Source organism: Hippopotamus amphibius, chromosome 15, assembly GCF_030028045.1.
Source record: "Hippopotamus amphibius kiboko isolate mHipAmp2 chromosome 15, mHipAmp2.hap2, whole genome shotgun sequence".
Taxonomy (NCBI): Eukaryota; Metazoa; Chordata; class Mammalia; order Artiodactyla; family Hippopotamidae; genus Hippopotamus; species Hippopotamus amphibius.
The window spans coordinates 37228184-37243992 of NC_080200.1; the positions used below are offsets into that span (position 1 = coordinate 37228184).

The 15809-nt window shown below is 39.0% G+C and overlaps 1 protein-coding gene across 1 annotated transcript in view; it reads left to right on the top strand.

Annotated features, from left to right (window-relative positions):
- Window positions 1-15809, top strand: part of MROH2B (maestro heat like repeat family member 2B) — a 67464-nt gene that overhangs the window by 11202 nt on the left and 40453 nt on the right. Inside the window, exons 8-18 of the mRNA XM_057708456.1 lie at window positions 4-96; window positions 189-258; window positions 1889-2002; window positions 3320-3393; window positions 5021-5143; window positions 5887-6000; window positions 7919-8075; window positions 8222-8262; window positions 8899-9040; window positions 9610-9653; window positions 13893-14000. Coding sequence (XP_057564439.1) covers window positions 4-96; window positions 189-258; window positions 1889-2002; window positions 3320-3393; window positions 5021-5143; window positions 5887-6000; window positions 7919-8075; window positions 8222-8262; window positions 8899-9040; window positions 9610-9653; window positions 13893-14000 — 1080 coding nt within the window. The remainder of the gene's footprint in view (window positions 1-3; window positions 97-188; window positions 259-1888; window positions 2003-3319; window positions 3394-5020; window positions 5144-5886; window positions 6001-7918; window positions 8076-8221; window positions 8263-8898; window positions 9041-9609; window positions 9654-13892; window positions 14001-15809) is intronic.

Sequence of the window (15809 nt, forward strand, 5' to 3'; positions counted from 1 at the left end):
CAGAGTCTAAGACAGATACTGACCGCAGCAGTCCTTTATGACGTTAGCCTTCCAAAGGCCTTGAAGAAGACCGTCTTCATCAATTTACTCCACCAGGTAAGAAGACCATGCTGTCAGATCTGATTGCTTCATTTTCACCAGTTTTCTGTTTTTAACATCTATCACCTGATTTTTTTCTTTTCATTCAGGTGTGCAGAGTTCCAGACCCTCCAGTAAAGGAAAACGAAATTGAAGCTTCCAACTGTTTCCTCATTCTAGGTAGGACCCAGCATCCAGAGGGTGTTTAATTAAAGCGTCTCCGAATGAGGAGGACGATAAGGATGAAGTGCGTGCAAACTGCCACATTCGTTCCCTTCACGCATACACACAAAATGCTCCTTCAACTCACAGTATTCTGTGCCTTTCCCTTCCTACCTGTTCCCAAGAAAAGTGCAGCTGGTAGGGTGACCAGTCATCTTGATCTGCCCAGGACTAAAGGACTTCCAGGAAAATAGACCTTTCAATTCTAAAACCAGAAAAGTCTCAGACATACTTTGGATATTAACTCATCAGATATAAGGTCGGCAAATATTTTTCCCCATTCCATATGTTGCCTTTTCATTTTGTTGATGGTTTCCTTTTCCGAGCAGAAGTTTTTTGGTTCGATGGAGTCCCACTTGTTTATTTTTGCTTTTGATGCCTTTGCTTTGGGCAGCAGATTCAAAAACATTGCCAAGACCAATGTCAAAGAGCTTCCTCCCTATGTTTTGTTCTAGGAGTTTTACAGTTTCGGGTTTTAAGTCTTAGATCCATTTTGATTTAATTTGTGTTTGGTGTAAGGTAGGAATCCGATTTCATTCTTTTGCATGAGGCTGTCCAGTTTTCCCAGCACCATTTATTAAAGAGAATCTTCTTTCCCCATTGTATATTCTTGGCTCCATTGTTGAAAATTAATTGACCTTATATGCATCGGTTTACTTCCAGGCAAACCAGTATGAGCTGGTAACCCTAAGGCTAGAAAAATGCTATTTTCTTGGTATTTGAGGTTATTTGAAACTCTGTCAAGCCCAAAGTCACCGTTTTTTTCCTTCCTTGTCATCTCTTAGTGTCTATCCCTTGTCTTTCTCTCCCTCCCTCGCCCTTTCCCTCTTGTTCTTGCTTTCACGCCCACCACCTGGTTAGAATACCTAACACAGATTATAGAGGAAGCACCAGGGTCCCGGGGTCAGGATACAAAACCATGTTCTAATATAGTCCCTCAGGGCGAGGGACAAGAGCAATGCTATAACCTCCCATGTGTGCACCCTCCCCAAAATATGTCATTTCCACTACTTCACTGCATACCTTTCTAGCATGGTCTAGTTCTCTCCTAACTGACCCCTCTGTTTCTATACTTTCTACCTCTCTACTCCCCAACCTAATTAACTATTTCACCTTATTTCTAACATTTCCAACCCAAATCTCTCTACTCCATCCAAGTCCTTCTTTACCCTCCCCTGCTTCCTCCCTACCCCTGCAGGTCTCCAGCTGCACAGATGGTAAAGCAGCACTTCAATCTCTGCCTTCGTGTTCACAAGGCTTCCCTCTGTGTCTCTGTCTGGTCTTCTATCCATTTCTTGTAAAGACATAGTCATATTAGATTAAGACGACCTCATCTTAATTTGAGGTTCTTCTACAAAGAACCTAATTTCCAAATAAGGTTACATACACAGGTATGAACAGCTCTCTTAAGTGACCAAACTGTTTAATTAATTCTGTGATACCAAAGAAGTATGGACGTAATAAAATTTGATTACCAACCAAAGAGTGACTTTGATCGTCCTCATGGAATGATCCTCTTCCCATTCACAAGTATTTTACCTAAGATGAAAATGAGTTCTTATGACTCCAGTATTTCTTAAACCCACAGCCCATTCCAGCCCTGCAGACCTGATAGAATTTTTTAATGAACAAATGAGAAGTCATAATGAAGCCATTCGGATGGGAATCTTGACTTTGTTAAGATCGGCTATCAATGCTGAGGGTAAGCAATAGGGATGAGGCCAGAGTGGGTTATTTTGTACCAAGAAGCAAACTGAAGCCTGTGCATCATCTCTAATTCTATCCTATGTCTTTGGGATGTTTATAGAGCATCCTATTCAAGTGAAGCTCGGTTTTCTTAGTTGTCCACCATCTACTACTTTTAAACAGGCATTTCCAGTTACCTGTCTTCTTTCATGATAGTTGTGGATGCACCCAGTAGATGAGTAGAATATTTGAGAACTGAATCTAGAATTTAAAACAGCTAGTAAACTGGTTAAGTAGCCCAATAAACAGGGAGTGGGAGGGAAGAATGCACAATATTCTAAAAATTAGTACATTTAGAAAAGAGGAGAATTTAATAAATTTTCATATTTCATTAATTCCAAAAAGTGCACATTTTTACAGTATTGGAATGCATCTTATGATTGATAGCATCTTTAATTATCATCAGCCACTAGAGTTTTTCACTCTTGGCACAATATAAAATAATGATGCCTTATAAAATTGATAACCTTGGATTCAATAAAATATAATAATTCATTTTTGCACAGCATTATAATAGTTTTTTTTTTGCTTACTCTTGATTTTATTCTATGTATTTACCTTTTTTACACTTATGTGGTTTATGAACATGCCCTGCATTTTTTCTTTTTTTTTTTGCCACATGTATTATTTATTTATTATTTTTTGGGGGGTACACCAAGTTCAATCATCTGTTTTTATATACATATCCCCGTATTCCCTCCCTTCCTTGACTCCCCCCACCTCAAGTCCCCCCCACCCTCCCCACCCCAGTCCTCTAAGGCATCTTCCATCCTCGAGTTGGACTCCCTTTATTATACAACAGCTTCCCACTGACTATCTATTTTACAGTTGGTAGTATATATATGTCTGTGCTACTCTCTCGCTTCGCTTGATAACCTTGGATTCAATAAAATATAATAATTCATTTTTGCACAGCATTATAATAGTTTTTTTTAAAATTCAGTTTTCCCTGGGGTTTACTGAAAAATTGGCAGAAGAAACATGAAGTAGTCTACAACATTTAAAGCTGATCCATCAGACATGATGCATTGAAGCCACTTAAGAATCTAGCATTTAAACAAGATGAAACAAAATGTAATAGAGAACAAAAAAAGCAATCAATATCCTTAAAGAGTTGGAAAAGGAGACAGTAGGAGGAAACTGAATAACATAAAATGTTGAGGACTGGAGACTTTGCAATTATGTACCATAACTCTAATGGGTTTCCATCAGTTCCAGAACATACTGTACCCCTACTGAAGCAGGCCTCTCAATTTCTCCCTCTGTCTTTCAGAGCCCAAGTTGAGGGATCACATCACTTCGATTGAAAAAATAGTCAGAGTCGTCATGGGTGACCTCAGTATAAAAGTAAGAGAATTAATGGGGACTTTTGTTTGAGTAATGATAGTTTAGGAGTAAATGAAATGGTTTTGATCTGCTTATGAGATTGCTTTATAAAGAGCTCAGTGATCAGTTCCATTTTTAAAAGAAAACTCTGTCTTTCCCCAAAAGATAAACTCTATCAAAGTAAAGTTCCAAAGCACATTCACTTCAAGGGCTTCTCTGTAGGAAAAACAAAAAACAAACAAACAAAAAAAACAATTTCACCCAAAGCATCGCTCTGCCATGCTCTTTAAAAAGTTTTAAATATTAGTTGAAAAATTAATTGTTAATTATACAGACAATACTTTTTCCTCCAAAAAATAATAACCCCTGAACCCTGCTCTGAGCAGAGACATTCTATTTTCCAATCAGGGAGCACCTAAAGCAAGTCTTACACACAATAGATTTCTCATTATTTCCTGATTATTTGATTAAAGTAGTCCATGTTGGAAAAGACATAGAACTTATATGGGAACAATTTTTAAAATTAGCAATTGTAGTATTATTTGTATGAAAACCATATTTTGTTTGGATCAAAGCCCTACATAGAAGCCAATGAAGAGGAGAAAATTCCCCTAAGAGGCTTTGCTCACCAATAACTATGCTTAAAATAACCAAAGTTGTCATAAATATCAATGAAGTGATTATATATAAAAACCCGACGCAGTAACTGACCAAGCCAACCAAAGAACTGCTAGGATTTAGAGTAGAATAAAAGAGCACAGAAACTTTAAGGAAGGCCAGCTCCTTAGGCAAAAATAGAGAGGAGATGTACCTCTTCCTCCTCAATTAGGGAGATTACTGAGTCCCTGTATGCTAATTGTTAATTGCCACCTTGTAGCACTGCCTGCCTGTGCAAAATTATTATTTTCTTCTCACCCTCCATTAAAAGACCCATTCACTAAGTAATTAGATCTGAGCTTTCCATCCTCCAGGGAAGCAAGCCAATAAACTAACTGAAGCCAAATTATTAAAAACTTGTGACACAGGTTCATAATTCTTTATTCAAATCCGTGGAGCCAGATATATTTCAGAATTCACAAGTTTTCAGATTTTAGAAAAACATTCCTGTGACAGTAGCCCACAGTCAAACCTATTAATATATCTTCAAGAAAAATGTATGCATACTCACACTACATAGGATAAGTAAAGATTACAAATAGCTTTAGAACAGTTCAGTTGGGGCTTTGCCACCAATGAGTTGGCACCCAATTTTAGAAATAAAATCCAATTTTCAGTCATTTAGAGTTTGAGTTTGTGGATAAGGAATTATGGAACTTTATTTCAATGTGCTATCTTTCACTGAGGATTTTTAAGGCAAGGTGGTGTTTTAGCCCAAAGTTACTAATGTCTCATAATATACAGTAATAGAGAATATGTCTTGGGCACTAGGAAGAAAGATTTTGGTTAAAGAGAGCTTTGTCAGTGACACGTAAATCATAACCTATAGATTACGTCCTCCTACATATATTACTAGTAACATCATTTAATTTATACTCTTTTTTGGAAAGATTCCCACAGAATGATCCATGAAGTTTACAGAATAGGAGAATCTAAATTTCCATTCTGTCCAACAGAGTAAAATATTGTGAATGCATTTTCCTTGCTCTAGGTGAGGAATTCTACCCTCCTCCTCATCCAAACCATGTGTGAAAAATGCTACATTGAAGCCCAGGAAGGCTGGCCACTGATTGACTACGTCTTCTCCCAGTTTGCAATGTCCAACAAGAATCTGGTACGAAGAGGGCGTCATTTTGAGTGCTGTGCTGTAACAACTTCAGTTGACTCAATTGGACTTCAAAAAAATATCTGCAGTTCAATTTAGTAACTGACTTAGAAGTTATATTTCAGACTTATCACTTCTTTTAATAAATTTTTCAGCTTCTAGTGTCCTCAGCTCCCTTTCATTGGTATCATTTCTAACTTACAATAAACCCAAGATAGTTTAAATCAGTTTTCCCTAAAAAAGAAGGCAACCTGGCCTCAAAGGTTTGGGGGTAGTTTGGAGAGAGGCAGAGAAAGTAACCTGTTTCTAGAAAACAAGAGACATCCATACTTGGTACACTGGTTCCTTTGGATGAAGAGTCCGAAAAACATGTGCTTAAGATCTCAGTGATCTCAGCAAGTTCATTGCAACTGAAATTACAGTCCACTCCACTAGGAAGCAGTGTCTTTGGAAAGTTTTGCCCCAGAGAAAATGGGGAAAGGCCTGAGGGAGAAAGGGAGTAATTGCAGTTCAAGGATCCTCACAATGTTTGCTTTTCTGCTTCATCCAGGGGTGTTTTTTCTAACCCATTCCTCCAAAGAGCACTTTAAAACAGGATTAGATACTGAAGACCAAGATTGCTGGGTTCCACAAGCCCCCTGAGCTGAGTGACCGCATCCTCCACCCCAGAGGCTGAGAACACAACCAAGTAAGGTCAGAGGGGAGCAGCAGCAGGGATTTTGAACAAGTTACCTGTTTCATCTTTCTTAAAGGAGAAACCAATAAAACCTAACTCTCAGGAGACTGAAAAGGGAGAGAAATGCATCCGAGAAACAAGCCTGGAGGTCTTAAAAACCCTGGACCCACTGATCATTGGAATGCCTCAGGTAAGGGGTCTTTTGTCACCACCCATAGTTACTTTGCTCACCTTTCTAAAGCTCTGTCCATCTAGGAGTAAAGAGACCTGTTGGCACTCCACGTTCATCAGCTTTTTGATGTTCTGACTAGAGGAAGTAAGTTGGGATGCTCAGTGCCAGCATATAATAGTTCCTGGAAAACAGGTGTTAAATTAGCTAAATACTCTTTTCTAGCTGGCTGACATATGGCAGTTTGTGAGCATCTTAATATATTATTTCTCTTCTTCCCCCAAGTAGTGAGTGGTGAATCTAATGCAGTGAATACCAAACTTTGCCCATTCATCTGGGAAGGTATTAAAAGCACCCATTCTCAGGCCTCCCTTGTGGCCTAATGGCCTAATATAACCTGAACCTCAAGGGGAAGAGCCTTGGAATCTCCATTTTCCTTAAACGAAACAACCTGGGAACGAATTTCATGGCCAAAAATACATGCACAGCACGGAGACAATCAACAGACCAGTTTAAGTGAATGAGACACTTTGTCTGGGATGGTATTTTAAGGTGTGGTTTTCAGATTGCTTGGGGTGTTTATTTAAAATGCAGATTTTCAGGCCATGTGCCAGAACTAAATGAATCAGCATATCTGGGCACGGGCCCCGAATCTGCATGCAAATAAGTTCCAACATTTCTTTTTTTTTTTTAATTTACTGTATGCACTGGGTCTTCATTGCTGCGGGTGGGCTTTCTGTAGTTGCAGAGAGTGGGGGCTACTCTTCATGGCAGTGCACCAGCTTGTTATTGTGGTGGCTTCTCTTGCAGTGACGTATGGGCTCTAGGCGCACAGGCTTCAGTAGGTGTGGCACATGGCCTTAGTTGCTCCGCAGCACGTGGGATCTTCCTGGACCAGGGATTGAACCGGTGTTCCCTGCATTGGCCGGATTCTTAACCACTGCGCCACCAGGGAAGCCCCCGACATTTCTGATGCATATTAAAGTTTGGGAAATTCTGATCTAGTAGTAAATGATGAAAAAGTAGTCTAGGGCCAAAATCTTAAAGGGTCTGAAATGCCAAATTCCTACCTTGTCCTTGACAAACCATTGAAAATTTTAAGCAAGGGCTAAACATTGTAAACAATAACTGTAGTGGATTCACATAAGAGTAGCCTAAGCACAAAGAGACTACATATGAGATGAGAGGAGATGAGATGAGATGAGATAGATGAGATGAGATGAGATGAGATGAGATGAGATGAGATGAGATGAGATGAGATGAGATGAGATTCATAGGGAGCTGGGTCATAATAGTAGGAAGGACAATCTGGAAGGGCGTGAGAAATCTTACAGAGAAGGACTAAGCTTAGGCCTGGTGATTAAATACAGATGACAAGGCAAAGGGAAGAGTCCAGGTTGACACCTAGGTTTCCTTTAGGGCATGAAGTACAGTGGAGTTTTTCAGAGGATGTGAAACATACAGACTACAGAAGCTAGGTGTTGCAGATTTCCAGAGCAAGAAGATCACATCTGGAGCACAGACAGCAATAGCAGCCCAAGCTCCATCATTCTTGCTTTGGACAGCTCCACTTCAGTCTTTCAGTCTGGAGAAACATACGGGGCATTTTTGGGTGTCATGCTGACGAGGGGCTTAATGGCACTTGGTGAGTGGAGCCCGACACTTCCTTCAGTGACCCACAGTGAAGACTTGTCCTGTCCCAAAATACCAGCAGCAACCCCACAGAGAAACACTGACCAACACTCACTGCACGTAGCACCTGAAAGTGAAGGTGCTGCGCAGAGACTGAATTTCATGCTTTCATTCTGGTTTGGCCTGAAGAGCAATGTGACAACACATGAGAAAGTTTTCTAAATTAGAGGAAAACACACAGTGAGGACCAAAGAGGAATAGTGAAAAAGAAGAAGCAGTCCTCGCATTTGCCTTATGTTTTCCACAGGTGCTATGGCCAAGAATCCTGACTTTTGTGGTACCTGCGGAATACACGGGAACTCTGAAATACCTGTTCAGTATCATCAGAATTCTGCTTATGGCAGAGGAGAGGAAGAAGAAGAATGCCAAGGAGTCAACAGCACTTGTCATCTCTACAGGAGCTGGTTTGTACATTCAAACACAAAGCAAAACCTTTCTCTTATGAGAGACTTGTTTCCAGAAAGGCTACAGGGCTTTGCTCGTATACCCAACCCCAATATCAACATTTTATAACTCCACAGCAGTAATGAAAATTGCTTTCTCTTTCTAGTAAAACTTCCTTCACCACAACAGCTACTGGCCAGACTTCTGGTGAGTGAGTTACAAAAAACCAATGTGGGATGAATTTAAACCAATATAGATAATTCAGTTCAAAATAAATGATAATAAAAATTACATAGATATTCCAAGACCAAAAAAACACAAAAATGGCATAATAAATGTTCTGCTATACTAAAGACAATCATGAAGATTTATTATTGGCAAGGTTATCTTCTCACTCTGAAATGTCTGTTAAACTTCATTTATGGTTTTTAAATAAGCATAGGCTGAATCTGACCTGTAAGAACTGTTCAAAGAAATTCCACGTCTGTTGTTTAGATTTTCTCTCTCTCTCCTTCTGGCCACATGTGTGTCATTTCCTCATGCACTTACTTCCACATGCCCTTATTTAATTAATAGATAGACCTAAGCCTTGGTACATTTCATTTATTTTTGGTTGATGGTTTCCATATATTTTTTCACCTTTATCCCCTAAAGAAAATTGGGCAGATGGATTGTCTAAGTACTAGCTTTGCTCTAGAATAAGTAAGAATAGAGTATGATGTTTTGTTAAAAGATTATTTAATGAAGGATTCAAGGGAATCCAGAACAATGATAAAAAGAAAAAAGTAGGTGATGCTTTTAAATACCCCTGAGTTGATTAGCAATTTTTCTCCCATCCTCTAGGTAATATCTATGCTCGCCAGCTTAGGGAAATTACGTGGGGCTGGTGCAATAGGACTTTTGAAGATATTGCCTGAGATAATTCACCCGAATTTGGCAGAGCTATGGAAAACACGCATACCTGAGCTCCTGCAGCCTCTGGAAGGTACAAGGGAGTGGGATCAGGTCTTCATCCAAGGAGGCAAGAACTCTAAAAATTGAGGCACAATTTTCTATGTCTTAAGCCATTATTGTTCATATTGGGCAATAAAAACAGTGACCTTGATACTCAAGGTAGACACCTCTATTTTGTCCTGGACTCCTTATGTTCTATTTCTCTACCAAATACTTACACTATAAGAGGACCCACGTGGGTTATATAGTAGGAGGAACTTTTACTTTTGCTCTGGTCTTTGTCTTGTATTTAGAGAAGCTCTCTTTTGCTATTGTTCGAAAAAGTTATTATTCATTCATGCTAGAATATTAGAATATGGTCATTCAGTAGTCAATATGGTCATTACTGTTGAAATTGGCAAAAAGCCTGGATTTTTATTGTGGATTAAAGACCCTCTGTCAGCTGACTAGCAATTTAAAATTGCCAACATAGTAAATTTAATAACCATCCTGCGTAGGGAGAAAGCCTGAAATGGAAGCTAGCATCCCGTGGGACCTGGCAGGGGAGAAATTGAATCTTGATCTTGTTTTTGCACTTACTGCATCAACTTCTGTTTCTAGGAAAGAACACTAGTATCGTGCTATGGGAGACCATGCTACTTCAGGTAAAGATGGCTCCTAGACTAATTGTTGATGATGGAGTGATGAAATCACCTAAAGTTACCCATCTTAACTAAAAAGAGTTAGACTCCAAAGGGCAGGAAATGACATTTCCTTTTCTTGAGAAAATCACTAGACTGTTAGACATGATCACGTAAGGATTATGCTCTTTAAAACACCATAATTTGAACAACAATCTTTAGTCTTCAGTTTGATTCAGAATTTAAGACAGTTTTGAAGATATCGCTTACTAATATGTTCTCCCTGTCTTTCTTACATCTTCTCTAACTTTCAAGTTTTTTCCTCTCCTTGCAATTGCATTCTTTCACCATTCATTAAAATAAACAGATTAACATAATTTCCACTTCTTTGCTCCTAAATACAACTCCATTTCCTCCTCTATCTGCTTCTCAGGATCTTTTTCCTGATGTCCAAACACTAAAAGGCCACGTTGTATCCCTTCTCCAGAAAAGAATCTTTCTCTCATCCATAACGTTTTGGACCTTGACCACCAAACAGTGTGACAGACAATGTCAAATCCCCAGAACAGTAAATTGCAGACAGGAGCTGGACATTGGCTTTACAGAGAGCATTTTGATTTCAGGAGTCCACAGGAGATCAAGGAACCCATCGGCAAGGAGCTTGTAATCCAGCAAAGTTTTGGTTCATAAGCCATCTATATAGGAATTAACCATGGCTCCTTTATTTTATTTTTATTGAAGTATAGTTGATTTACAGTGTTATGTGAATTACTGCTGTATGGCAATGTGATTCAGTTACACATATATCTACCTTCCTTTTTTATGTTCTTTTACATCATGCTTTATTGTAAGATATTGAATATAGTTATCTGTGCTATACAGTAGGACCTTGTTTATCTATTCGGTATATAAAAGCTTACATCTGCTGACCCTAACCTCCCACCCCACCCTTCCCCCAACCCCCTCCCCGTTGGCAACCACCAGTCTGTTCTCTATATCCATGATTCTTTCTGTTTCATAGATAGGTTCATTTGTGTCCTATTTCAGATTCCACATATAAGTGATATCATATGATATTTATTTCTCCTTCTGACTTGCTTCACTTAGTGTGATCATGTCTAGTTGCATCCATGTTGCTGCAAATGGCATTATTCGTTATTTTTTATGGCTGAGTAGTATCCCATTGTAGATATGTACCACATCTTCTTTATCCATTCATCTGTCGATGGACAATTTAGGTTATTTCCATGTCTTGGCTGTTGTGGATAGTGCTGCTATGAAAATAGGGGTGCCTGTATCTTTTTGAATTATAGTTTTGTCTGGATGTATGCCCAGGAGTGGGATTGCTGGATCATATGGTAATTCTATTATTTTGTTTTCTGAGGAAACTTCATACTGTTTTCCACAGGGGCTGCACCAAGTTGCATTCCCACTAAGAGAGTAGGAAAGTTCTCTTTTCTCCACACCCTCTCCAGCCTTTGTTATCTGCAGACTTTTTAATAATGGCCATTCTGACCAGTGTGAGGTACTGACCAGTACCTCATTGTAGTTTGTTTTTATTTTTGTTTTTTTGTGGGGGGTTTTTGTATTTATTACTATGTATTGTAGAATAAGTATCTTTTTTTTTTTTTTTTTTTTTTTTTAGAGAAAGCTCAGGGTGTTTTTAATGGTTTTAAAATTTATATTTTAAAAAATACCTGTCACAGCAAGAATAAAGATGCAGATGTAGAGAATGGACTTGAGGACATGGGGGTGAGGGGGGGTGCGAAAGGGAAGATGGGACAAAGTGAGAGAGTAGCATTGACATATATACACCACCAAATGTAAAATAGATAGCTAATGGGAAGCTGCTGCATAACACAGGGAGATCAACTCACGATGGGTGATGACTTAGAGGGGTGGGATGGGGAGGATGGGAGTCAAGGGAGGGAGGGGATATGGGCATATATGTATAGATACAGCTGATTCACTTTGTTGTACAGCAGAAACTGGCACAACAGTGTAAAGCAATTATATTCCAATAAAGAGCTTAAAAAAAACAACAACCTGTCAAATGTTTTTTTAGGAATTTGACTATAAAATTTGCTAGATTTTAGAAAAGAAAAATTTTTTGGAGTATAGTTGATTTACAATGCTGTGTTTCAGGTGTATAGCAAAGTAATTCAATTGTACATATACATATATTCATTCTTTTTTAGATTCTTTTCCCATATAGGTTATCACAGAATATTGGGAAGAGTTCCTTGTGCTATACAGTAGGTCCTTGTTGGTTATCTATCTTATATATAGTAGTATATGTATGTCCACCCCAAGCTCCCGATTTATCCCTCCCCCACAACATTTCCCCTTTAGTAATCATAAGTTTGTTTTCAATATCTTAAGACTGCTTCTGTTTTGCAAATAAGTTCATTTGTATCACTTTCTTAAAATTAGATGCCAGATATGAGTGATATTATATGATATTTGTCTTTCTCTGTCTGACTTACTTCACTTAGTATGAGGATCTCTAGGTCCATCCACATTGCTGCAAATGGCATTATTTCATTCTTTTTTATGGGTGAGTAGTATTCCATTGTATATATGTACCTCATCTTCTTTATCCATTTCTCTGTTGATGAACATTTAGGGTTGATTTGCATTTCTCTAATAATTAGCAATGTTGAGCATTTTTTCATGTGGACTATGTCTTCTTTATAATGTCAGATTTCAACAATCTCTCCACAGCACCTCCACTCCCAACACACACCCCCTTCCGGAATCAGGATCTCTAGGAGGGGTACCTGTGAGTTCACAGGTCTTAATGACTCCCACAATCAAGTCTTACCCAATTTGAAGTTTGAAAGCAAAAATGGCTCTACGCTTCATGGTCTTTAAGTCTGGGATCCACCTCTCCTTCTATATTCATGCTTCTCTTACTTCCCCCTCCCTCCCTCAAAACTTCTACCTTATTTTCCCCTGCTACCAGTTTAAAATAACTGTGCTTACTCGGAAGGAAGATTCTTTCTCAAGAGAGAAGTCTTGAGACCAGTTCTTTTCCTTCCTCCAATCTTGAGTATACATCTTGGCTTCTTTTTCCAAAACAGTCTGCATCTGCTTTCTTCCCTTATGCTGCCAAGATTGCAATTCTTTCTTATCAAAGGATCCACTGAATGAGCTCCTATTAAGAAAATGCGTACAAATCTTCTCATTGGTTTTGACATTGTGTTCTTTCTAAGCTTAAGGTAGAGAAAACACAGGAGAAATCATAGATTTTAGAAATTGCAACAGATCTTGTCCTCCAAAAAGACCAAAACAGCTTTTCATGTATTGTTCAATGAAGAGGGACATGGGTTTAGACGACTGATTGTGGCCCTGGCTCAAAATAATTGGCGAAATAAGGAATATTTCATTACTCAAGTTGAAGTTGGCAACTTGTGCTTGTACATCTAATTGGTTCTTCAAGGCATTTAATTCACTATTCCAAAAATGTCCCTTTTTCTTAGTATGGAATAAAACAAACTAACTTTGACAAATGGAGTTTTTCCAAATCGACCTAAACCTTGAAAAATGTTAACTTCAATTTAAGTTTTAGATTGGATGTTTCTATTTTAAGTCTTTTGGCAATTTTTATTTAAAAGGAAAAAGGGGAACTGATGAACTCAGTGACAAGAACAAGGATGCAGATGCAGAGAATGGACTGGAGAACTCGAGGTTTGGGAGGGGGCTGGGGGTGAAGGGGAAGCTGAGACAAAGCGAGAGAGTAGCACAGACATAAATATACTACCAACTGTAAAATAGATAGCCAGTGGGAAGTTGTTGTATAACAAAGGGAGTCCAACTCGAGGATGGAAGATGCCTTAGAGGACTGGGAAGCAGAGGGTGGGGGGGACTCGAGGGAGGGTGGGGGGGGAGTTGAGGGAGGGAGGGAATATGGGAATATGTGTATAAAAACAGATGATTGAACTTGGTATACCCCCCAAAAAATAATAAATAAATAAAATAATAATAATAATTTTTAAAAAAAAAGGAAAAAGGAAGGCACTTACATGAAGTTACTTCCACTTCCTCTGTATCTAATTTTTAATGGGAATTTAGAACGTAACAGAGTATGGCTTCTAAAATAAAACTAAGAGGAAAAGTTCCAAAATAGTCAGGTTTTTAGGCAAAAAGGAATAATCCCATGTAATATATATTTCATACTTTTAGATTATACTGTAACAAAAAAGTGCCAAGAAAGCACATTAAACAGTCACATTCGTATCTGACTTTCACCTCCTACAACAGTTACTGAAAGAATCATTATGGAAGATCAATGACGTAGCCTGGACCATTCAACTGAGTCGGGATTTCAATGAGCAAATGGACAGTTACAGCAACACCTCCGTTGAGAAGGTTAGTTTTTCAGCTCAGAGACCTTAGCTTCTACTTTATGACCAACAATGACTGTTCAAGTTCCAGCTTGTCTGTACTGCAACCAGAAGGAGGGAGAAATGGCTAGAAAAACACTCCCTTCTCTTCACCTTACATTTGACCAAAAGTTACAGGGCCACCCCTATCTGCAAGGAAAACTGCCAAATGTAGTGCCTTCTGGATAAATACATGCCTGACTAAAATTTGGAGTTATGTTCTAGAAAAGGAAGAAAAATGGATTCTGGAAGGCACATAGCAGCCAATACCATAGCACTGGTTTAATGCTAGCTTATGCCTTGGTTTCCATTGGGCCAGTCTTGTGAGGCTGGCTAAGAGAAATAATCTACTAAAAATTTTTTTAAAACTTGAAAAAAAAAGAATGCTCAAAGGCCACTTCTTTCATTCCTCTTTCTCCATATGACCTCTACCAAACCCTCCACATTGTAATCATCCATTCCAAATGGGGTTTGAATCCAGCTTCTGCTACTTACTACTTATGTAGCTTTAGGTACATTTTTTAACCTTTCTGGAGCCTCAGTATACTCACCAATAAAACGGGAATTTTATCTACCTCTGAGGATTGCAGTGTTGTGAGGGTTCAATGAGATAATGTATATAAAGTACCTAGTGAAGTGCCTGGCAGATGGCATGTGTTCAATAAAAAGTAGATTGTGGTTATGTCATTCCTAAACTTTTTTTTTCCTGGAAAAACATTTCCTAAGTCATTGAGTCCCAGTATTGTGTCTCTTCTCACAAATTCCTTACTATCAACCGGCAGCTCTTCTATGTAATTTTCAAAATTCCCCTCACTGACTGACCCTCTAATTTGGTACAGAGTACTGATTCTCCAAACTGGTCTATCCACCCTACAGACACACACACATCAGGAAGATCCAGTGAGCAATGCCTCATCTTCTTATACACAAACTAGCCTTGTGCATCTCATGTAATACCATTCATCCAACAGCTTCCAAACTCACAAAATTAGTCCAAGGTGATGGTGGTATGAGTAGGCAGGGCAGTTCAAGCAATGAGGTACCTAGATGGCTCTCAACCTTTACACCTAACGCTGGAAAAGTAAGGGTGTACCAAGTAGTTTAAAAGCATAACAAACTATCCCTAGTGACTTAACGTAACAGGCAGCTAATTAGCCTAAAATTTTGCAGGTTGACAGTTTGGGTTGGACTCAACTGGGCAGTCTTCTGATGTCAACTAGTCTCACTGAGGTGTACTGGGGATTGGCTGGTCTGGGATGATCTTAACTAAGACAGCTTGTTTCTGCTCCTTTCCTGCATCATCCAGCAGGCTAGCTCATACTTGCTCTCATGGTGGTGACAGTGAAGTGCACGAGGTCTCTCAAGGTCTAGGCTCAGAAAGGGCATGCTACAGCTTCTATCACACACTACTGACAAAAGCAAGTCACAAGGCTAGCCCAGATGCAAGGAATGGAGAATAGACTCATCTTGATAGGCGCTGCAAACTCCCACAGCAGGGAGGCATGGATAGAGGTGGATAGAGGTTATGGCTATTTTTGCAATCAACTGCATTTTTTTCCCTAATTCTGGGTTTCTGATTTCTGGGATTCCTAACCTAGTCCCCAAGTAGGAATGCACCATGCACTGAATCTGATCAAATTCAGCAGAGAAGCAACACATCAGCAGTACTTGGGGGCACTGAGGCTAGCCCTTCACACATAAGTCATATTTTGCCCTTCATCGAATCAATTTTCTCTGAAGCACAAGACTTTTCCAGATTCTTTCCTGTCCTTCTCCAAAGATGGAGTTAAATAGA